A 23,246-nucleotide genomic window follows, 5' to 3' on the forward strand; every position below is an offset into this window, starting at 1 on the left:
AGCCTGGTCTCGGCTACCTTGTGCGGAACTTAAGGATAAAGTTACATCCACAGGATGCTCCAGAGAACAGTGCTACTTGGGGGAGTCTGTTAATAGAGGAGACGTGTAGTGTAGAGGAGGGTGGCAGTTAGGAATAGAGGCAGCTGCACTTGTGGCCTCTAGAAATAGGATGCGTTTGTGGGCTATGTTACTTCCAGATTCAGTGGAAATAAGAGACCTGACAGGGAACAGCCCTCTTGATGACAAGAAGCATAAACTCTGGGGAAGTTACGTTACCTTTGAGAATATATACATATGTGTGTGTGTTTGTGTGTGTGTGTGTGTATTTACTATTTACCATTTACCATATATATATATACCTTTTACCATGTAGCTTATTGGTGATGGCTAGCTTTCAAATTCCAAGGTCTGGTGTGCTGTTTGAGGATATCCTGGCTCCTAGATACTTGGGAAGGAACTTCTGCCATTCCTTGTACTAGAAAGATACTAGAAAGGGTACAGACTACCACAGGGAAGCCAGTCAGGCAAGAGCTCCTGGCGGAGGTGACTCTGGAATAGAATTGTGACTGATGAATCAGACTAGATATTTGGAGGTTGTTAGGTGAAAATAAGGCAGTCTTGGGGGAGAAGAGCAAGCACCCAGAACAGGTTGAGAAATACAGAGTAAAACTGTATACATAGAAAAAGGAAGGCAAGAAAGAGATGGGATCTAAAATCTAGGTGAGGAAAAGTCTGCCTTCGAATGCAGCAAGAAAGGACAATGGAGTAGGCTCATTGGGGCTTAGGATGGAATGAATTCAAACAAGAGACTGCTTTGAATTTTGTTCTTTGCATCCTAAAGTAAAGAGGTGGGGGTGCACTATGCAACTATTGGGGGTTTGATGGAGAGTGAGGAGCAAAGTATTTACTTTACACACAAGCTTTTACTATCAGTCAGATAAGGTGAGGGAAACTTTGTGACTGCTTGAAGCACAGTAACCTGCCTAGGTGATGACTTGACACACACACACATGCGCGCACGCGCGCGCGCGCGCGCACACACACACACACACACACACACATACAGACATTCACACACGTATTCCAGCAGCCCACCCAGAGCAGAGGTCTCTGTGATTCTGTTTGATTAAAATTTATTTTTAATTTTATGTGTGTAAGAGGAGAGAGAGAAAGAGGGCAGAGGGAGGGAGAAAGACAGAGGGAGAGAGAGAGAGACAGAGAGAGAGAGAGAGAGAGAGAGAGAGCATGTGAGCACAAGTATCCATGTTGGCCAGAAGGGCATTAGATAATGCTCAGTTCAGGTAGTTGTGAGGCACCTGATATGGGTGGTGGGAATTGAACTCAGGTCCTCTGCAAGGGCAGTAAGTGTTCCTAACTGTTGAGCTGTTTCTCCAGCCCTACTTACATATTCTCCTTAGTTAAATCTCTGGTTTCATAGTGAAGAAATCATTCAGAAAACTGATTTAATGTACACAGATTTTATTGACCATTTAGAGTGGGACTCACAGAAGCCAGCTGGATCATCTTAACTACGTATGTCAACCCAGGAATGCATATTGAGGATATGGAATGATTGATGCTGCTGTGAGCCAAGTTCTGGGAGTCTTCCATAACTGACTAGAGAAAAAGAAGCGAACTGTGATTATAGTGAGCCAGTATTGTCATGCAAATGTTATGGACGAGAAAGAGTGAGCACAACAATGGTTGTAAATTAACATCTTTGGACTGATGTACCTTCTTAAATGACCTTTATGCCATATGCCAGAGGGCCCTCGATAGAAAATCCTAGATAGAAGGACACTCTTTCAATATTCCTTCCACTTCTGAGTGGACCCGAGTACACAGAAGTCACTGGTATTTTTATTTTTGCCTCTTTTCCATATTCTACAGAGATTAGCTTGCCTTCAGCCTGCCCATCCAGTAGGCGCAGAAGGTCTTTGACTTCCCTCCTTTCCCACACTACTCCGCTCTGCCAGAAAGTATTTGAATCTCGTACTTCTCTGACATACTGCTCGATTTTGGCCTTGTGGACAAGACTGTTCAGCCCCTTCTTCTGCCCCAGGTAGAACAGCGTGCTAGGCTGCTTGGACCTGCACATGTGCTTGTACCGTCTCCTGAATGTCCGATTCAGGGACGAGACGTACTTTTCTATGAGTGTGGAATCTTCATCTAGCTCTTTGTTTTCTGGCCAGAAGAGAAGGCAGGCCAGGAAATAAGGATCAGGATAGGGATGACTTAGTCCCACGAGTTGCAGGACTTCTCGGAGCTTTGTTTTCAGCGTGTTGAACGGCAGGATGTACTTGGAACCGGGCTTTAGACAACTGAGAATAATGTTTGCCAAAATGAAATTTTGGGTCTCCTTTGTCAGTCGTTTCTTTATACCTTGCTGTAGTAGGAAGGTGTAGTCTTTCACTATATTTTCCATGTTGTTTGCTTCTTTATGGTTTGGATTAAGATATTCAAGGAGTCCTGAAAATGTATCTGCTCTCCAAGCTTCTATGCGTTTCCTACAATTCTCTTCTAGGAGTAAGAGATCTTCTCTGCCCTGTAACAAATTGGTATCCAAACGGCAAAAAAGTTCTGCATATTTCTCGAAACACTTGCTGACTTTCTTAATCAGCAGGAGTTCTGTCGTTTCCTTAGGGGTGTTTCTTGGCTTCAGAAGACCCATATAATCCAAAAAAAAATCAAAACATCGTTTCAAGTCTGACTGTAAATTCTGTAGGTGGGATGCAAAGTTCCTGAGAACAGCATAATAGCTATCTTTTGGGTCTGGAGGGATGGGTCCCTTTCCAGATAAAAACTGTACCATGGCGTCTATCAATACTTTATTTTCTTTGTGGAAAAGAGGAGTGAGCTGAAGAATTTGGATAGTGTCGAGTCCTACTTCTATTTCACCAAAGAACCCCGCGGTATTGTATATGTCATATCTTCTTCGGGACTTCTGTGGTGCCCAAGCCTCAGTTTCATAGTCTTTACTGTCAGCTTGCTGCTGAGATTCTTTGAAAGCTTTGGAGGCCTTTTCAGCAATTTCTAGCAAATGTGTTAGATCATCCACACTAATATTTCCACAGGCCTTATTTTTACCCAACCACTGTTTGATCTCACTTTTGTAAACTTGACCAAGTGTATCTAAAATGTAGGAATTCTTGGGTGCGTTCCTTTTGGCCAGATTTGCCCAGACCAGAGCAGTGCTAAAGTTCTTCTCTTTAATATAGAAATGTCTCGCTAAAGCTTGACAAATGAATGCATTTTGTGGGAACCGATCATTTCCTGCAGTCAAAATCTGTTCAGTTTCCTCATTCTGCAATTCTTCAATTAATGGGGAAAATAGTGTGTCTGTTTCAGCACCATGTTCCCTACGTTGTCTTGTAAGCAAGAGAGTTTGCACATCCTGCTTAAATTTGTCTCTTCCTAATCCAGAGTCATAGAATATGTTCTCTTCTAACATATTCAATGCAATTTGACACTTACTCATTCCATAGCTCATTCCCAGTTCTTTTAAACAGTAGCGGGCAATTTCCGGGTGAATGATACGTATACCAGTATATCTCCCATACTCTGAAACTTCTGTTCTTATTACAAGTGTGGAATAGGTTCCCATGTTGTTTTCTACAGTTTCAGGTTTCCCATGTGTATTGGTGTAAGTGATTCCCAAAAATAGCTCACACTGTGATACAGAGATGGTAGAATCCTTAATGTAAGAGTTGAGTAATGCCAGGTAAGAAATGAGCTGGGCTTTCCTGCTGTGAGGGTCCAGGTCTTTCAGTGTATTCTTCACTACATTTTGTATGTAAGTTGGGTCAAAACTTTCTTTCAGGATCATGAAGGAATAAAAGTTTTCACAATTCTTATGTTCCTTTTCTATTTCCTGTAGTTTGGCCCCAAATGCTCTTTGTTCTTTGGGAGAAAGTTGGTATTTTAGTGAAATGTCTTCTGCTAATTTTGCACTTTCATCTGGATTCTGAGACCTCATGCAATTCAGGATTATTACTAACGTTTTTTCATATCTCAGACCCTTTTCTGCTATAAAGGTATTGATGGCATTCTGAAGAACGTAGGTGTTTTCTTGTTCTTCGAAATCATCCACAAGGAGAAGAACAGGGATGTAATCCTGGTGGCTGATAGCCTTATAGCTGATCAGCTTGCTTACTTGTTCTCCAATCTCTACAAAATCAGCTGCTTTGTTTCTCAATACAGCACATCGGAACTTCTTTTTTAAGTCCCAGAGAACATGCATAGCCAATGTAGTGCCTCCACAGCCTGGGTGATGGTACAGGTTGATGACTTTGGCAAATATCGGTTTAGGAGAGTCTGCACACTGTTGTATTAAAGTAGTAAGTTCTTCATAACGATCTCTTTTCACAAAAGCTGAAGAATAGTTTTCAGAAGAAAAGTAGAAGTTCCACCAGGATACTCTGCCTCCTCGATAAAAATGTTCTTCTCTTAATTTCTTAAATTCCAGGAATTCATATTCATCTTTCTCTATGTCTGTGTCTTTACATTCATTTTCACAGAGGATTTCTAGGGCTGTCAGGATATCTTCCTCCATTTTCTCCAGGATAACTGAGGAGGAACCACAGGAGGGCAAGAATCTTCTTGAAGACTGAATCACTGATTTCAGTTTAAGGATAGTATTGTTGACCAGTTCTATATTTAAAGTGGAAATACTATGTTTCGCTAAATCCTCTTTGACTTCCAGTCTTACTTGTAGTAGATCACTCCACCGTTGGTAGATATGTGAGCTGACACAGATACACAGCATGTTGTCCATGCCATTGAAAACTTGATAGAAAGCACAGAAAGTTTCAATGAGGGGATCTTTCTGGTTTTCTACTGGAGAAAGTAAGAGAAACACCACTAAAAGCTTTCCTCTTACCATTATATTTTCGTCCGTGAGAAATGAGATCACTTTCCTGACCCCAGAAGCTCTATCTTTCTGCCATAAATGTGGCTCTAGAGGTTGACATGAATCATTTTGTAAGTCTAATCTGCCATTGCAGAAGATCCAGCTGGGCTGCTCATAAAGTTTCAGAGTAGATATTTTCTCTGCCATGGTAATTTTTTCTTCATAGTGACTGGGGAGGTGCAGGTTTGCTACTCGGCTTTCTCTGTAAGCTTTGACCACTCCCTTCTTCTGAGAGTAAGGATCAAAATCTAGCACAGCAAACAATTTAAGTTCCTTTAGGAAATCTAAGTGCTCTATTTGATTTGGTGCACAGTTGTTTGTTACAAGAATGTACCAGTCGTAGTAAGATTTATCCAGTGAGCTTTGGTGTCTGGTCAAAAGTTTAGCTAATTTTAGTCCCTCGCTCTCTTTCTTAGTCACCACCATGTGTTCTTCAGCCTCTTTTCTAGATGCTGTCCACGACTTTAAATTCTCTAGAAAGTTTTTGAACTCTCTATCCCTTTGCTTGGCATTGGCCAGGATATTCTTAGAGCTAGCCCCTTCTCTCACAAATAATGAATTCTCTGTGCTTTGTTTCCATGTTTTGTCTGTGTAACTTTGCATCATAATGTAGAAATACTTTTCTTTACATATAGAATGTTTGGGAATAACATCTACTTCAATGACAAATCTATCAGATGATGTATTGTTCTGCAGTAGGACTTCCACAAACCTTGGTTCCCGAATACAAGCTCTGGCTTCTTTGATGTCACTGTCTTCAAAATACCTTTTGATCATTCCATTAAAGTGGTTAATAAAGATGTCTTTACTGGTGACTTTCACACCAACAATTTCTCCATGTGGTTTGTCCTTAACTCCAAAATGGATAGTGCCATTGGTACGTGAATTCATACAAGCTGATGCAAATCGGAAGACTTCATTGCTAAATTTCATCTTAATGTCTTCTTCTGTGGCTGTCTCTGTATTTGTGAGGGCTTTGAATTCATGTACTGGGTCTATAAGATTGAGAGGCCCTGTTTCTGCAACTTGTAGAATAGAATGTTCTATGTAGCGTCTGTCATCATGGAAAGAATCAAAGGGATGTGGCATGCAAGACATGTGTTCTGGTTTGGGTTTATTACCTGCCATGTCTTTAGTCACTATGCCACTTAATACATTTTCTTTCAGAAGACTTGCTTCTTGTTCTGTGTTCTGTGCTATCTCTCTGAGATCAAGATCACTGTTGGATGAAACTGATTTTTCTTCTTCATTTTTGGTCTTTTTTTGGTGTTTTTTAATTGAGAGTTCTGTTTTATTTAATTGTCTGGAATCTTGATTGTCACTTTCAGGGAAATCATTCAGTTTGTTATACATACGTTTTATCAGAAGTGCTGGACCCCGTGGCAACCCCATTTCTCTAAGATCCTTTTCAGTTAGTTCCTGAAGAACCATCCCTGTCACTTCTTCATTGAACAGGATTTGAGCATATTTCTCATCAATGTTAAGGTGATCAATTATCCATTCTTTTACATGTTCTTTGGTCCAGTCTTTGACCAATTTAGGTTGCGGTACTTTTTCACTCATGTCAAAACTTCAAAATTGTTCCTTGGGAAAAATAACACAATAATAGTTTAGCATTATATTTTATCCTTGAAATTACATAGCCAATTATAACACTGTACAAATTATATGTAAATATATGATTATTTTCAAGAATAACTTAAAACTGCTTGGTAGTCATTTCTAATTTTTGTCCATTTCACAGGTCATAACTGTGATTCTGAAATTAGCAGTAGCTGCTAGCGAGGTGACAAACATTTTTGTCTTTGGTAACTTTCCTTTTAGATTTGCCTATGTGGAAGCTGGGATTTTGCAATTTAAAACTAGAGTCTCTAGTAGCAGAATCACTTTTCTTAGAATAGTTTAATTAAATGAACAGCCTCAAAAATTCTAAAGCCAAATTGATCAGCAAACAGAATAGTGACCTGAATAGGGCAAAACAACTCTAAACATGAAGGACAATGTGGAGTTATATAATACTGACCTCAAATTATACTCTGAGCCATGGTGACAAAAGCAACATGGATTTACCGTAAGAACAGACTCATATGTTACATGGAAAAGAGACGCTTGTTTGTCCTGGCCGCCCAGCTAGCTTAGCCCCGAAATAACCACATAGAACCTGTGTTCATCAAATCACTTCTTGGCTCTAACATCTTATTGGCTAACTCTTACACCTTAGTTTAGCCCATTTCTATTAATCTATGTATTGCCACGTGGCAGTGGCTTACCAGGAAAGATTCAGCATTTCTGATTCTGGTGGCTCCATGGTATCTCTCCCTTACTCCACCTTTCTTCCTCCCAGCATTCAGTTCTGTCTTCCCCGCCTACCTTAGTTTTGCCCTATAAACTAGGCCAAGGCAGTTTCTTTACTCATTAACTAATGAAAGCAACACACAAACAGAAGGACCTACTACATCTCTCATAAACCAATAGGAATAGGCCTGAGAATCCAGAAATAAGTCCTACAGTCACAGTAATCTAAATGTCCACCCAAGTGTCAAGCATATTTATTGAAACTTTTTGTCATGATGTTAATGGCCATATAGAGTACTTACTAATTTTAGAAAAAGGTTTCATCTACTTTTCTGTACATGATTTCTGGTTTGAGTCTCTATTAGTTTTCTGCAGTGAACTATGAGCATGCCTAACAGCAACCTTTGAAGTCTTCAAAAGGGGGATGGGCCCCACAGCAATGATTCCTCCAGGAATATGATAAAACCACTAACTAAAAAATACCACCTAAAGATCGGTTTTGGACTCCAAACTGCTCAGAACAATTTCAAAATGGCTAGCTGAGATGATCCAGCCTCACAGACTACTCTAGCTAGGACTTGAGACAAGCCCTTCGCTTTCCCAATATGCAGAGATGGACACCAAATAATAAAGCTACCTCTCCCAAGACTTGACAATCAGCCTCAATTTTTCTTTTCAGGATCCCCTAAAGATGCCATTGTCCCCCAGACAGCAGTAAGTAATTTTAAGAATATGATGCCAATACTCCCAAGAGGTGGGTTGGGCGGTTTTGGTCATTCAGTGGTTCATAGATATTGTCATTGTTTTAGGGGGATGGTTATAAGTGTTAAGGTCAGGAGGAAAGTTGAACAAAAGAGAATAGATTCAAAGTTTTTGCTTTGAAAGAAGGAGGATAGAGATATGATAGGATAAAAGGGTAGGTTATTGAATCCATTTAAAAGAATTAAAAATATAAATAATACAAGTTACCCAAGCACACTAAAAATATTTATAGCAATAAGTTATAACAAGTGTAAGACACCAGAAGGGGCATTGGACTGGGATATGTGATGAGGGTGAATTATGAATAGGAGAAAAATGTGAGCCTGGCTTATGTGAAATAAAAGGTGAGAGGGAGGAGGGGAAAGATGTTAGGAAAAGTGTGAGAGCCATAAGGGAGGTAGAACACCAAAGAAAGGGAAGTTTTAGCACAGCAGAACCAATGCACACATAAACTCACAGAAACTGTGGCAGTATGCATAGAACATGCATGGGTCTGAGTCAAACGGGGTCCTAGCACTGAGAGGAAGAGTGGACACAAGCTTCCATCCCTAACCCAGAAGTTATTTACAATAGATAGCAACTTCCAAATGAAAAATTAGTTCTCTCTAGTGAAGTCTCCCAAGACTGTAAATGACTATCAGTTGCAGGCCTAATGTCCAACAATAAATAGATAGCCAACACAAAATTCAATGACGTCTTTGTCTCATAATATTTTGTCATTGCATTATTAATTTTTCACCTTAGAGGTCCTTTTCATCTATCTATGTTTCTTATGCTTTTGCTTAGGTGAACTTCCATTTGTTTGTTTTGTCCTATTCTAGTTTGTTTGTTTTTGTTTTATCTTATTTTATTATAATTCTGTAGAAAGGGAGTGCAGCTGATGGGAGGCAACGTGTGAAGGATCTTGGAGCAGTTATGAGAAGGAAAAGGATGATAAGAATATAGTGTATGAAAAAAATTCAATAAAAGAAATATTGAGAAAAAAGAGATAAAGTGGGCCACAGCATGTTAATAAAGGGAACAATTCTTTGAGAGGATGTAATATTGTAAACATTTATGTACTGAATTTTGAAACATGAGACAAATATTAAAATGTATAAAAGTCTCCTAAATTCTGACACGGTGGTTATTGGTATGGTAGTTTGAATGTAATTGCTCCCATAATCTCATAAGGAGTGACATTATTAGGTTTGTGGCTTTTTTGGAGTGAATATGGCCTTGTTGGAGGAAGTGTGTTCCTGTGGGGGCAGGCTTTGAGGTTTCCTGTGATCACGATAGTGCCCAGTGTATCAGTCAACTTCCTGTTGCTGCAAGATGTAGGAATCTCAGCTATTCCTCCAGCACCATGTCTGCCTGCATGGAACAATGCTCCCCACCATGTTGATAATGGATTGAACCTCTGAAACTGCAAGCTGCCACCTCAGTTAAGTGTTTTCCTTTACAAGAGTTGCCATAGCTGTGTTGTTTCTTCACAGCAACAGAAAACCTTACTAAGACAGAAGTTGGTACCAGGATTGGGCATTGGCGTGATAGGCTTGATCATGTTTTTGTTCAGAGGAATTTGGTCTTCGGTACTTTGGGTTATGAAAACAGTGGAATGCTTTAAGCACTGCTTAATGGATGTTATAGCTCCCACCCCCGTGTGATCCACATACGACTCAGCTAAGCCCTTGCATGCTTGCGTGAGCCCCCATCATCTGCGTATGAGGTAGCCATGTCAACCCCCTGTGTGCATGCGCTAGGCAGCTTTTAAAAGGTGGACAGCGCCATCTTTCTCTCTCTCTGCACACTGATTCCCCAGGCTTGTGCACGCCCCCTCTAATAAATTCCTGAGCACGTTTGTTGCTTTTTCCGTGTTTCCTTCTCACTCGTGAATGGAGTAGAAGATCTGGTGTGGGAAGTTCTTCTGTATGTGTTGCTTTTATTGGTTAATGAATAAAAAAGCTGCCTTGACTTGTGATAGGGCAGAGTAGAGCTAGGTGGGTGTGTGGGGGGGGGCAACTAAACTGAATGCTGGGAGGAAGAAGACTGAGTCAGGGAGTCGCCATGGAGCCACCAGAGGAAAAAGACACAAGCTGCCATCCTGAACCTTGCTGGTAAACCATGAGCCTTGTGGTAAAATATAAAATAATAGAAATGGGTTAACCAAAAATATAAGCGCTAGCTAGCAATACACTTAAGTGATTGGCCAAGCAGTGATTTAAATAATATAGTTTCTGTGTGATTATTTCATGGTCTGGGCAGTTGGGAACAAACAAGCAGCCTCCTAATACAGAGATCTGATTGTTGTTGTTGTTGTTGTTGTTGTTGTTGTTGTTGTTTTTACATCAATAATGCATATCTTGTGCCATTATATGTTGGAAGTATGTAATCCGCTTTTTGATTTTGATTTTTACTGGTGATTACAGTTAAGAGGTTATAGGAATCTCAGGAGAGATTTTGAATTTTAAAACATTATTGAGACTGTGATAGACTATGGGTACTTTTGAAGTTTGATTAAATGAATTTTGTATTATGATATTGTTACTAGTTGATGGGAACAGGGAGGGAAATGTGGTAGTTTGAATGCAATTGGTCCCCATAATCTCTTTGGAATGGCACTACTAAAGAGGTGTAGCTTTGTTGGAGTGGGTATGGCCTTGTTGGAGACAGTATATCACTGTGGGGCCAGGCTTTGAGGTTTGTTGTGTTCAGGATATGGCCCAATGTCTCAGTCAACTTCCTGTCCCCTGAAAGATGTAGGGCTCTAACACCACATCTGCATGAATGCATCCCACCATGAGGGGAATGGACTGAACCTCTGAAACTGTAAGCCACTACCTCAATTAAATGTTTTCCTTATAAGAGTTGCTGTGGTCATGGTCTCTCTTCACAGCAATAGAAACTCTAAGACAGTTGCTAACTGTGTTACTAATTTTTTTGTCAACTTGGTGCAAGTTATGGCCATGTGAGAAAAAGGAACCTCAATTGAGAAACTGTTTCTATTGGATTGGCCTATAGGAACGTCTGTAGGGCATTTTTGTGATTAAGATTGATGTGGGAAAGCCCAGCCCACTCTTGGCCAGGTGGTCTTAGGTTGTATAAAATAGCAGGCTGGGTAAGCCATGAGGAATAAGTCAGAAAGCACTGCTCTTCCATGGTGTCTGCATCAGCTTATGACTCCAGCTCCTGTCTTGTTCACGTTCTTGACTTAGTGTCCCTCAGGGGTGATCTGTGTCTTCCCTTGGTGAGTGACTATATAATTGGGCTGTGTAAGCCAAAGAGGCCCATTCTTCCTCAAGTTACTTTTTGTCATTTTTTTAAGGGAACAAAAAACCAAACCAAACCATGAACCATCAGCCCACTTTTACCACCAGGTAGTATTTCTAAAGTGATGTGTAGCAAAGGAAACTTCAGAGCTAAATCATACTTTAGATCAAGTGTCCAACAGGTGTCTGCAGAACACTATGCCCAACAGACAGAGAAAGCATTCTTCCCAGCGGTATACTAAGCCTTCAACAGGTGTCTGCCCAACAGACAAAGTATTCTTCTCGGTGGTATACTAAACCTTCTCTATAATTATTTTATATTATTTTATACCTTAAACTACAAACTATCCTTAATCATTTTTTGCTATGCTACCATTCTTCTTTATGGGTTGGGAAGATTTACTCTATGTATATTGAAGCATATAGCTTTCCCCCCATTGATAGAACTTATAGTTAAATGATTGCCTTTGAGTCTTAGCGTCTTTGAAATTTTTGGAAGTATAAAGTTGTTAGGACTTTTGAGATTTTTATATATTTGCATTGTGTTGACTGTGAGCCTATGGGGGTCAGGAATGGGATGCTAATGAGGATGGGATGTTATGATTTGAATCTGAAATGTCTCCTACAACTTCATGGGTTTGCCTGTGAGCCTATCTGGTGATACTGTTTTGGGAGGTTGTGGAATATTCTGGGCATGGGACCTAGCTGGCAGTTATATGGCCACAGTGGGGAAGCTAGAGGTTATAGCTAGCCTCCCCAAGGTCCTTTCTTCCTGATCTGCTGATATATGAGCAAGCCATACAGAAAATTCTCATCATCACTATGCTTTCCCTACTATGAAACTGTGAACTAAGGTAAATCCCCTCTAACCTCCTCTTCCCCCCACCCAAACCAGGCTCCTTCTTGTCAGTTTGGTCACAGTGGTGATAAAAGTAACCATGCAAACTGCAAACATATGATCAGCAGTCTACTAAATGGGAAACAGGAAAGTAAGACATGCATGTCTACTGCCCTCACTCTTAATTTTTTAAACATAATTTTTTACTGATTCTTTGGGAATTTTACATCAAGCACCCCAATCCATTCATCTCCCAGTCCTTCCATGTCTGCCTCTCAACCTTGTAGCCTCCCCCCCAAAGGAAAACTAAAACAAAATGATAAAATTAAAAAATACAAATAATAATATTAATTAAACAAACAAAAGTAAGACAAAAGCATAACACAACAAAACAAAAACCCAAACCAACCAAAAAAAAATCAGCAACAAAAACCTCCTTGCTTCTCCTTCCTTCCTGTCTCTCAATCACCTCTTCATTCCTCACAGTGGCCTTGGGAGCTGCTGTGTCTCATTCAGTCTACCCTTTTGTCCAAATGGCTTCACTTGCAAATGTTCATTGTATGATGTGTTGCTGGTCTCATTAAAGCCTTCTGTGGCTTCTTGTACACCATCAGTACTGTCCCTTCACTGTCACTCTCCCAGATGTCCTGCTGGTGCCCTGAGTCCTCAAGACCCTGTGGCTATGGTTTTACAGGGCCAGTCACTTCATGAACTCCAGCAGGCCACCGCTGGGGGAGGTAATGCCAACTCAACATCTTGGATGTTTCCCTGGGTGGTAGCCAAGCTGGTCAGTTCAGGTCCCTGGTACCACTCCCCTCATAAGAGGGGTTGAGCCAGCTCTCCAATACCCATGATGAGGGGAAGAGTTAGCTCTCTAGTGGAGAGGGAGGCTCTCCCTGCTTGCCATGGCCATTGCACCTCAATCCATTGTTCAACACATGGTTTGCATGGACTTCTGTGGGAACATGGGCAATGCATATCAACACGGATCCCAGTTGCAGCAGAGCCACAGACATTGTCATCAGTAACAGATTGGCCTGGATGCTACCTCTCAGATCAGCATGGGCCCAGCAGCAGCCTGGTCCCTGGACTCCAATATGCTGGCGACCCAGATCCCAGCAGTCACTGCCTTCAATAGCAAAGAAGCTACAGACATCAACACAGAACTTGGCTGCAGTAGGGCCACAGGCCCAGACATGGTCTTTAGCAGCAGCCTAGGTCCAGTTGACACCATGTCCCTGGATGGCAGCACAAGCCACTCAGATTGACATGACCCTGGCAACACCATGTCCCTTAGACTCAAGCGTGACTACAGGTGGCAGCCAGAACCCAGGCATTCGTGTGACCTTTGGTGGCAACACTGGGGCAACATGGGCCATGTATTTCTACATAGACACCTACTGTGGTAGAACCATGGACCACAACATAGTCATCAGCAGCTTCCCAGGCCTGGAAGTCACTATGGCCCCAGGTGGCAGTGCAGGGTACTCAGATTGGCATCACTGGGTTGCAAGGTAGTCCTCAACACCAACATGGCTCCAGGTGGTAGTGCAGACCCTGGGCATCTGTACTGCATTTGGTGGTAACAGGAGCCATGAACATCAACACATACTGTAGCTGGGGCAGGGCCACAGACCCAGACAGCCCCTGGCAGCAGCCCTGGTCCTGGTCCAGGGTGCCAAGCAGGCCTCCGATATCAGCCTGTTTCTCATTATGACCTTCACCTCTTCAGATCTGGTTCTCTCCACAAGTTCTCTCTTGGTGTGGGAGAATTATCTGTATTCTGTCAATCACATTTTAATAAAATGCTGATTGGCCAGGCAGGCAGTATAGGTGGGAAAGCCAGACAGGAAGTAGAGGTGGAGCAAAGAGACTGGGAGTATTTTAGGAAGCTCCCTCTGCCAGTTCTGCCCAGACCACCGGAGAGGAAAGATATAAGCTTCCCAGCTGAGAAAGGTACTGAGCTGTGTGGCTAACGTAGATAAGGATAATGGGGTAACATAAGTTATAAGAACTAATAAGTAGCCTGACCTAATGGGCCAATCAGTTTATAATCTTATGGAGTCCCGTCTGTGATTTTCTTTGGGGTTTGCCGGTTGTGGGGTACCGGGCGGAACAGAAACCCCAACAAGCCAGCCCCTCATGTTACTCTCTCTCTCTCTCTCTCTCTCTCTCTCTCCCCACCATATATTTGCTCTATAATAGTATCACCCAACTAATCAGGTGCTGCACAGGCCCATGATTTCTCCTGGCCACCCAGGAGGGAACCTCAGGCCAGTGTGTCCACTCTCTTCACTGATACTCACTTTAGAAGAACTATCTAAATGTGGAAACATTTGATCTAGATATACTATTTCTGTTATGCAATAAAAAGAATGAAAGAATAAAGATTTCTATATGTACATACGTAATATGTCAGTAATAATACCAGAAAAGCTAACCAGTCAGCAGATATCCAATCTATGAATATATGAATATAAAGAATATTGTCTTAGTTAGGGATTCTTTTGCTTTGAAGGGACACCATGACCAAGGCAACTCTTATAAAGGAAAACATTTAATTGGGGTGGCTCCCTTACAATTCAGAGGTTCAGTCTGTTTTTATCATGACATGGCATGACATGGTGGCAGGTAGGCAGACATGGTGCTGGAGAAGGAGTTGAGAGTCCTTCATCTTGACCCACAGGCAATAGGAAGTGAATTAAGTCCCTGGATGTAGCATCAGCATAGGAGACCTAAAAGTCCTCCCTCAGAGAGACAAACTTCCTCCACAAAGGCCATACATCTTAATATTTCCACTCCCAGTGAGCTTATGGAGGCTGAGTGCTTTCAAACTACCACAAATATTATACATAAACACACACACACACACACACACACACACACACACACACACACATTTGATAGTGAAATATGTAGCCACAAAAAAACATTATGACACTTGAAGAAAATGGGTGGAAATGGAGAAGGTTAAGTTAAGCAAAGTTAGGTCAGAAATATAATGGAGGAAAGGCACAGTGGGGAACACCTGTCTACCTCTTGTCAGCAGAGAGGGAGAGGGAGTCAGAGAGGAAGAGTCTGGTAGATTAAACAAACTCTTCAAAGCATGCCTCTGCTAAAACTCTTCCTGTAACTAGGCCACTTCCTTTAGTTTCCAATACAGCTATCAAACCACGAATCTATCCATGGATTAATTCATGTATTCTGTCAGAGTCTGGATGATCTGCTCCCTTTTTAAGATGCAGTATTTCCGTACATTGTAAGGATCAAGTTTTCAGTACATGAACCTCCAAGGGATATTTTATATCCACTCTACAACACACAACAATAAACCCCAAGAGAATTCTGCAGAAAGAAAGATGTCAGCCCCTCATGTCACAGTCTCTACACTGCAACTTACATTATACTCTTGAAATGGCAAGGCCATTATAATGAACAGCAGATTAGTTGCTATTGGAGTTAAGGAAAGATGGAGTTATGAGGAATGAGCACAGCTAGAAAGACGCACAGGAGAGATGTCTGTGCTGCAGTGTTTGTGTTTTGAATGTACAAATGTCAACACAGTGTTGTATTGTAGTGTTGAATGACTTTACCATGAGGGACCCTTGATAAAAGGTATATTCGCTATATGATTATTTCTTATAACTGCATTCAGATGGTGGTGATTGGAAATAAAAGTTGAATTTTAAACTATGAAAAATCAGACATGCATGCTTTAAAGAGAAAATATTTAAAAGTAAACAGTAATGAAAATTTTGAGTATCAAAACATGAAAGAAACAGTACCATCAATGTCTGTGAAACTTACAGGATTTTATGCTTTTATAAAAATAAAAGAATGACTGATAATTTAGTGAGTATAAAATGCAACACAGCAAGCTTAAATAGGGAAGAAAGAGGAAGAAAACAGAGTTAAAGGAAGAAATTTACAGAGAAAAGTAGGAAGTACAGTCACAAAGGAGATACCCAACCATGCCAAAAAGTGAAACTCAATACAAGGTGATAAAACTGACACATGCGGAAGAATCCATCAAGAATAAAGAGCGATGGAACAACTTACCAGATGCTACAGCAAAATCTAGGTGAATCAGAGGATATCACAACCAACGTTACAGGATAAACTGTGAAAAGTGAGAGGAAATATATGACTTACCAAAACTGACTCAAGAGTCAGGGAAAAGACTCCCACTGTCCAGTGTAAGAGCGTGGATCACAGAGGTCACTGATGTTCCCACTAGAGTGACAAGAAACAAGATTCACACGTTTGGAAAGCGTAGACCTTTGAGGTTGTGTGGCTGAAGACAGCTGACATGGCAGGAGTGTGTTCAAGTCTGGGAATGGAAAGGTCTCTGCCTAGGTGAACTAGGGACAATTTGCCAATTCTGGTTTGGAACTGAGGACAAGCCAGGACTGGTTGGAGGATGACAAACCAGCAGTACCTTTGCTAATCACGTGGATGAATGCAATAGGTTGGAGTCTACAGCAGCTCCAAAATCTTAGCCAGTCATAGACATTAAAAATTAAACTGCATGGATGTCATAACATATGCCAATGGAATCGCAAATGTTGGTGAAAGCATAGAGTGAATGGGGTTTTGGAAAATGCTTGTGGTAATGCAAATTATTTCAGCAAATCTGAAAAACAGTTTGAGTGTTTTCATGAAACTAAGTCTATACTCACCTCATAAGTCAACATTTTCAGTTAAAACAAAAAGTGCTGATTCAGCAAAACAGAGAGTTCTCTCACACACATGAGAGCAAGGAAACTGTGGTGATATTTTGTTTAGGTTTTAACAAATAAAGGTTGCCTGAAGATCAGAGTGCAGAGCTAAGCCACTAGAGGCCAGGGAGTGGTGGCACATACTTTTAATCCAAGGATTTGGGAGGCAGAGGCACCGCTCTGTTAGTCCAGAGTCACCCTGGGCTACATAAGATTGAATCTGTCTAAAAGAGAAACAGAGCTCACACAAAGGTGATCCCAGCACTTGGGAATACAAACCTTTAATCCCAGCAATAAGGAGGTGGAGCCAGGACTGATATGGCTGGGTGGAGGGAGGACTGTAAGGCAGAAGGAGACAGGAGCTCAGTGCAGTCTGAGTTTTGGTGGAGACAGTTGCAGTCAGAGGACAAAGTCTCTGAAGTCTGAGGACAAGATGGTCCCTTCAGACTGAGCATTGGTTGAGGTAAAAGGTCTCACTAGTGACTGGCTGCACTGCCTCTCTGAGCCTTTAGCATTCACCCCCAATATCTGACTCTGGGTTTTTATTATTAAGACCAATTAGAATTCAAGCTACAGGCAACTAGGGCACTGACACAGAGAACACACTGTATGAGTGTATTTACATGAAGTCAAGGACAGACAGAGGTAATCTAAAGCAGTAGTTTCTGCTTAGGGGTGTGCTTTCTGGGAATGGGAACAAGGAACGTGGGAAGCTACTTAAATGACTTAAATACAGTGTGAAACTGTATCATGGAGAGACGCTCCTGTCACATAAATCCCCCTTCACTGAAGAAGCTGATGATGCCTCTAAAGCACATGATGGAGTAAACAGATGACAGAAATACAACACAGGCTGCTCCAAAATCGAGGGTAATTATGAGTCCAAGTCAAGGTATTCAAGTGTTCAAATTTTATCAAACAGTCAGTACTTCTACATCAGATTTCAGGACTAGCTTCAACTTGCTTATTCCACTCACACTTCATTCTGAGTATTGTTTTCCTGGACTTCTCTAAAACTTTACCTCAACGTTTTCTACTTGTGCATATAGCTCAGTGGTAGACCTGGGATTAGACTTCCAGCTCATGGAAACAAACACCAACTGAAGGAGTTGAAGAAGTATCCACCCTCCCTTTAATACAGCTCAGGAGACAAGAGTAAGTACAAACACCTCGCCAGGCCCCAGACTGCAACCTGAGACTACATTGCATCCATACCTGTGCAGATTTTTTGGTGACAAACTTGCTTCTAGCCAATATTCTTAGCTATATATTGTGGATTATTTGTGCTCTCTCTCTCTCTCTCTCTCTCTCTCTCTCTCTCTCTCTCTCTGTCTCGTTTGTCTCTGTGTTGTGTCTGTGTGTCCACACATTTTCTTTCAGGGGTGAAAGATTCACGTCTCACTTGCAGACTTTAAAGTGGAATAAACTTTCTGAATAATGAGACTGATTTCATTGAAGAGAAAACTCTTACACTATGAATTTAAGACGCCTGTTTATAAATGGAAATTACAACCCCAACACATCAGAAAGTCCTTTGACAACGCCCCACTTCCTGTCCATTGTTTCACTAACATTCTTAGTCAGCATACAAAATAATAATTTTAAAATAATATTTAAATTTTTTACTTATTCATTAAATGTGTGTGCATGCATGCCTATGCATGCATTCATGTGTGTGTGTGTGTGTGTGTGTGTGTGTGTGTGTAAGAGAGTCTGTGCATATGTCTGCGATTGTGTGGTTCAAAACATTGGAAGTCCTGTTCTACTGCTATCCATTTTATTCCTTTGAGTGAAGTTTTCTTATCCGGACTGCAGGTAAGCTGGCAACCAGCAAAAGCCAACCATCTCCAAATTTCCACCCCACAGCTCTCTTGGGTTACAAGCAGGTCTCTACTCCTGGGTTTATTAAGTGCAAGCTTAGGATTCCAACTCAAGTTCCTACACTTGCGCACACAGCAAGTGTTGTCCTTATCCACTGAGCCATCTCTTCAGCCTTATAGTAGGACGTTGTCGCGTATTCTGTTTGATTTTAAATTTTAAAAAAGCAGACAGAAAGGTGTTTTATTTATATCTCATTGGCTTATCTAACCCATGGCTCCCTGGCTGCACACAGACAAGGACAGTTAGAACTATAGTCTAACCCATAGTTATAACCTTACTTAAAACATCATGAGTGTGTATGGGGGCACACTTATGCTACATGTAATTGATTTTGTGGTGGAGGGCATGCTTCTCAAACATGAACCTTGTGGATGACTCTCTGTCACAATGTCAGTGTTCTTCTGCTCACCATGTAAGGGACTGTGAGAGACAACTTCCTCATACACACCTCCCATTAGCATCACAGGGTCAGTGCACATCACTCTAGAAGTACTTGAATTACATTCCAAATGTCTATGCTTTCTCTGCCAGAAGCCAGCTCAATGCTATTGCCTTCCCCTTTAGAGGTCCTTGTAGTAACTTTTATCACTTGGTTGACCTTGTTTTAAGGCAACTTTCTTCCTTTTCTTTCCTGACAGAGGTGCATAATTCATTATGCATTCTGTTTCCAAACTAAGCTTCATATGTATAAATGGCCAGGTAGGTGCACTATTTTCTATAAATTTATAACATTCCAGAAGATTTAGTATTGGATAGACCAGAAAGGGAAGATTCTGAAGAACACCGGACTTTGGGGATACATACTATCCTGTCTGTGCACAGTAACCCACCTTGGCCAGGTCCAACTTCCTGACACTTGTACCATCGTAGCTTTCCAATACTGCTTGACTAACGAATTGTAAGGCAACATAGATCTTAAGAGCATCTATTTCCACATCTTTTGACTGCACCTTTGTGCATGAAAGTCTTTGGGACTCAACAGAAATGACCCAGACATGATACAAGAGCTGTGTGAATGCCAGAGAACCGCCATCTTTGTTCTGTCACTGCTTCCTGCTGTACAGTTGATGTGACTTCTGTGCAAGGAAAAAAGAGGCAGGAAATGACTGTGTCTTTACTGAATTTGCAATTGTTGACACCTGACCCCACTGACCACTAGTGACTCCCGTATAAGAGCAAAGCCTCATGCACTCACAGGCAACTGTCTGGCTCTGAGCTCAAATACTACCTGCTTTCTCTGCTCTGCCCAGGTCACCTCCGCTGCCCTCTCTCTCCTGAGACATGATGTGTGAGCCATGATGGCCATCCAGCTGCCTGGTGTGCCCAGGCTTCTGAGTACAGGACCAAGGTTGTGGTGCCAATGTTATCAGGACACCAGGAGTCTCTCTAATGTTATCAGTGAAAACCTTTCCTAGTTATACACTCGTGGTCTCCACCCCTTCGGGTGTAGTGACATAAAAGTACAAGGTGGAGTCATGAGTCAGGTAACTTATCTGTGCCTAAGTTGCATGCCTTAAACATATCTGAGTATAAAGTGTAGTCTCCATGTCAGAGGTGGAGGCATGGAGATCTTGGCTGGAATATTTGGTTGAGAAAGTAAGCAAATGAATTAAAAGGGTGAATTTACACTGTTTTCACTCCTAGCTAATGGAACTGAACAAATTTCACTTTCCACACTGTTTCTCTAGAGCACTGGTTCTCAGCCCCTCTAGTGCTGTGTTCTTAACACAGTTCCTCATGTTATGGTGACCCCCACCCATAAAAGCATTTTCATTGCTACTTTGTAGATGTAATTGTGCTACCAAAGAGGCTACTTCAGGAGAGTTCTCTAGGAGACAAAACTCTCTACAAGTCACTGTAGTAAGAGTTTCTTTAGACGCCGTTTGTCTATAAAAGAACCCTGAAAGGTGCTGCAGGATCACACAGATATAAAATCCCGACACACACTTAGGATTCGTCGGGTTGACTGTGTTGTCAGTTTTTCTGAAGGAGGTCAAAACTCAGCAACACATTTCCCTTGAGTGACATCATCAGTTCCTTTCGGGGGAAATCAGACATAAGCCTTCTACTCCCACCAGGAACATGAAGCACCCCTATTCCCAACTTATGAGAGGAAGCACTAGCAAATCAGCCTTTCCTGTCTCTCCCAGAGGGCTCTGATCTGACATTACTCTCAAAAAGCTAACAAGAGCTCCATTTCTAAACTGCCTGTCCTTAGAGTGACTTGGGGGCTGTGTATTTCAAAATATGTAAGCATTAAAACATTTTTTTTTTGTCTTTCTGAACATGCTGCTTTTCTTTGGGAGGTATTAGTAGAAGTGTCCCTGATTTCCAACTGCATCTCAATAGAAGACTGTGACTAATATAAAGCATACTCTTTTCTCAACACAACAGGGTCTAGACGATCTATGTTCAGAATATTATTAGTTTTGTTTTAAAGCACATTTAAACTTTTTCGCCACAAAGAACATTTCTGCCTGTTCAATAAGCGGTTGCTGTAGACACCAATAATAACAGAGATTTTGTACTTACCAAAATGTTCAGATTTCTTCTATGTTTGAAAAAAAAAGGGAAAAACTGTCCACTTTGGTGAAGCAAATGTCTGGTGTCTGTATTTTCTTCCTCCTGAGAAGTCAGAGAAAAACACTTTCATTTAGTCTTGATGAAACCTTTACCAGACAATACTTCCTCCTTGGTACCAGCTCACGCCGGCTGAAAAGTACCAGGGTGTGTCTGACGCTGTCAGGGCTTAAGGAAGTGGGAGAAAAAATAAAGCTGTCTCCATTGCAGTTTCGATTCTCTGATGTGAGAAGACGTTTTCCTGAAAGGCTTTTTTTCTGGCTGGTTTCTCTCTAGTAGCCACTCTGCCACCTTCTGGTTGGTTTGCGTAAAGCCCAAAGACTTAAAAAAATCTCAATTTTTAAGGACTGATAGGGAGCCCAGATGTCTAATGCAAACTATGAGTGATTCTGTTCAACTGAACCCCTGGGAATACCAGTGTTCTCTTATTTATCATATTTAATATTGTTTTATCATATGTTCTGTTACTATAACTGAATGCCACAGACTAGGTGATTTATAAATTAAAAAAATGAGTTCCTTATGAGTTTTGGAGGTCAGAAAGTCCCAGGCGAAGGAGCTGCACCTAGGGGGCACCTTCTGGCTGCCTGGGATCTCTATGTCCCCAGGTAGACAGAGAAGTACTGGCTGAGGTGGAGCAGGTTTGCTCCCTTATGTCTCTCTTCCTCATCTAATGAAGCTACTACAGATACCATGAGGGTTAAGTGCCCTCATGATTATATACAATCCTAATTATCTCCAAAAGCTCCATTGCAAGATACCATTAACATAGGTCCTGAGGAATCAATTTTAAACACAAATTTTAAGAAGTTACAGATTATAGCACTGAATGCATGCCAATTTCAAATAAACCAAAATTTTTATAGCAATGCTAACACGCCACTAGATCACTTTGCTCTTGTCATTAGTGCTTGTACTAAATGAGTCAATCAAAGAGCAGTGCTACAGGGAAAGTTTGACACATACACACACACACATATACATATATGTGATTAATAGATGTTAAATAATTGTTTTGACATTTTCAATTGTCTAAAAGCATCACTTGCAGAATTCAAAGAACCTTATTAATGGAGAAATACCCATTATTTCTGAGAAAAGACAGCACAAAGACAGTCCCTATCTCAGCTCCAGTCTGATTCTCCATGTCCTACATCCAAATGTGTGCTGTCTTCAACAATAGGGACTTTCCATCTAGTTCCCATGCACAACCAGGAGAAATAGCAAGAAGACAAATATAATATGTACTCACTCGTAAGTTGCTTTTAGACATAAAGCAAAGAAAAACCAGCCTATAGTCCACAACCCAAGAGAACCGAGACAACAAAGGCTACCTTAAGAGAGGCATATATAGATCTACATAGGAAGGAGAAAAAGACAAGTTTTCCTGATTCAATTGGGAGTGTGAGGATCATGGGAAAGGGTAGGACAGAAGGAAAGAAATGAAGGGAGCAGAGAAAAATGTATAGCTCAATAAAAAACAATAAAGAAAAGAAAAGAAAGGTTTAATGTAGAAGGCCACCACCTTATGATATGGCAGCACAAAACATGAAAACAAACAAAACCACAATGATTTTCAAATCGCAGACATGACCAGAATTCCCTGTCCTGGCTAATTTGATCAATGTATCCTTTCTTACCAATCAAAACACCCCTTTCAGAGGAAAGCCTTGTTCCTTGAATTTTCTTCCCAAATTAACTAACACACACTAGATGTTCTAATATCTTCTATTTAATTTTATTCATTTTAAAATATCATTTGTTTTCTTATTTATTCTTTGCATTTTAGATGTTTAGTGGTTTTGTTTTAATTTGTATCTTTCTGGAATAAGTGTGGTCATAACTGCCTTTACTTTTTCCTGCATTTACTCTATATTATTTTCTTTATAATGTCTCCTAATTCTAACTCATACTTTATCCATTTTCTTTTCTAACTCTTTTCTTACTGTTAAGTTGGGTATCCTGGTATCCATTCCAGCCCCCCAGGCCTGGGAGTTTTATTGGTCTAGACTCCA

General features: G+C 41.0%; 2 protein-coding genes across 3 annotated transcripts in view; both read right to left on the minus strand.

Moving 5' to 3' along the window:
* The window catches only part of Samd9 (sterile alpha motif domain containing 9), a 58,165-nt gene extending 36,889 nt beyond the window's left edge, over positions 1–21,276 (minus strand). The window contains exon 1 of the mRNA XM_087901832.1: positions 21,184–21,276. The gene's annotated coding sequence lies outside the window, so the exon portion shown is untranslated. The remainder of the gene's footprint in view (positions 1–21,183) is intronic.
* Positions 1,463–21,324, minus strand: Samd9l (sterile alpha motif domain containing 9 like). 2 transcript variants are annotated; one of them, XM_087901835.1, is made up of 4 exons: positions 21,184–21,276; positions 17,050–17,108; positions 16,205–16,285; positions 1,463–6,493 (listed from the first exon to the last, which is right to left on the minus strand). In XM_087901835.1, exon 4 carries the CDS (start codon positions 6,470–6,472, stop codon positions 1,739–1,741), a length of 4,734 nt encoding a protein of 1,577 aa, XP_087757961.1. In that variant the 5' UTR covers positions 6,473–6,493; positions 16,205–16,285; positions 17,050–17,108; positions 21,184–21,276; the 3' UTR covers positions 1,463–1,738. The 2 variants fall into 2 exon arrangements, with proteins under 2 accessions (XP_087757961.1, XP_087757960.1); XM_087901834.1 differs by lacking the exon at positions 17,050–17,108 and having other exon boundaries at positions 21,184–21,324.
* Positions 21,325–23,246: the final 1,922 nt, after the last annotated feature.

The sequence above is a fragment of the Myodes glareolus genome, chromosome 25 (genome assembly GCF_982192425.1).
Source record: "Myodes glareolus chromosome 25, mMyoGla1.1, whole genome shotgun sequence".
In the NCBI taxonomy this organism is placed as follows: Eukaryota; Metazoa; Chordata; class Mammalia; order Rodentia; family Cricetidae; genus Myodes; species Myodes glareolus.

Coding starts and splice junctions, on each gene's coding strand:
- Samd9l (XM_087901834.1), bottom strand. CDS start 6,472: ATGAGTGAAAAAGTACCGCAACCTAAATTGGTCAAAGACTGGACCAAA.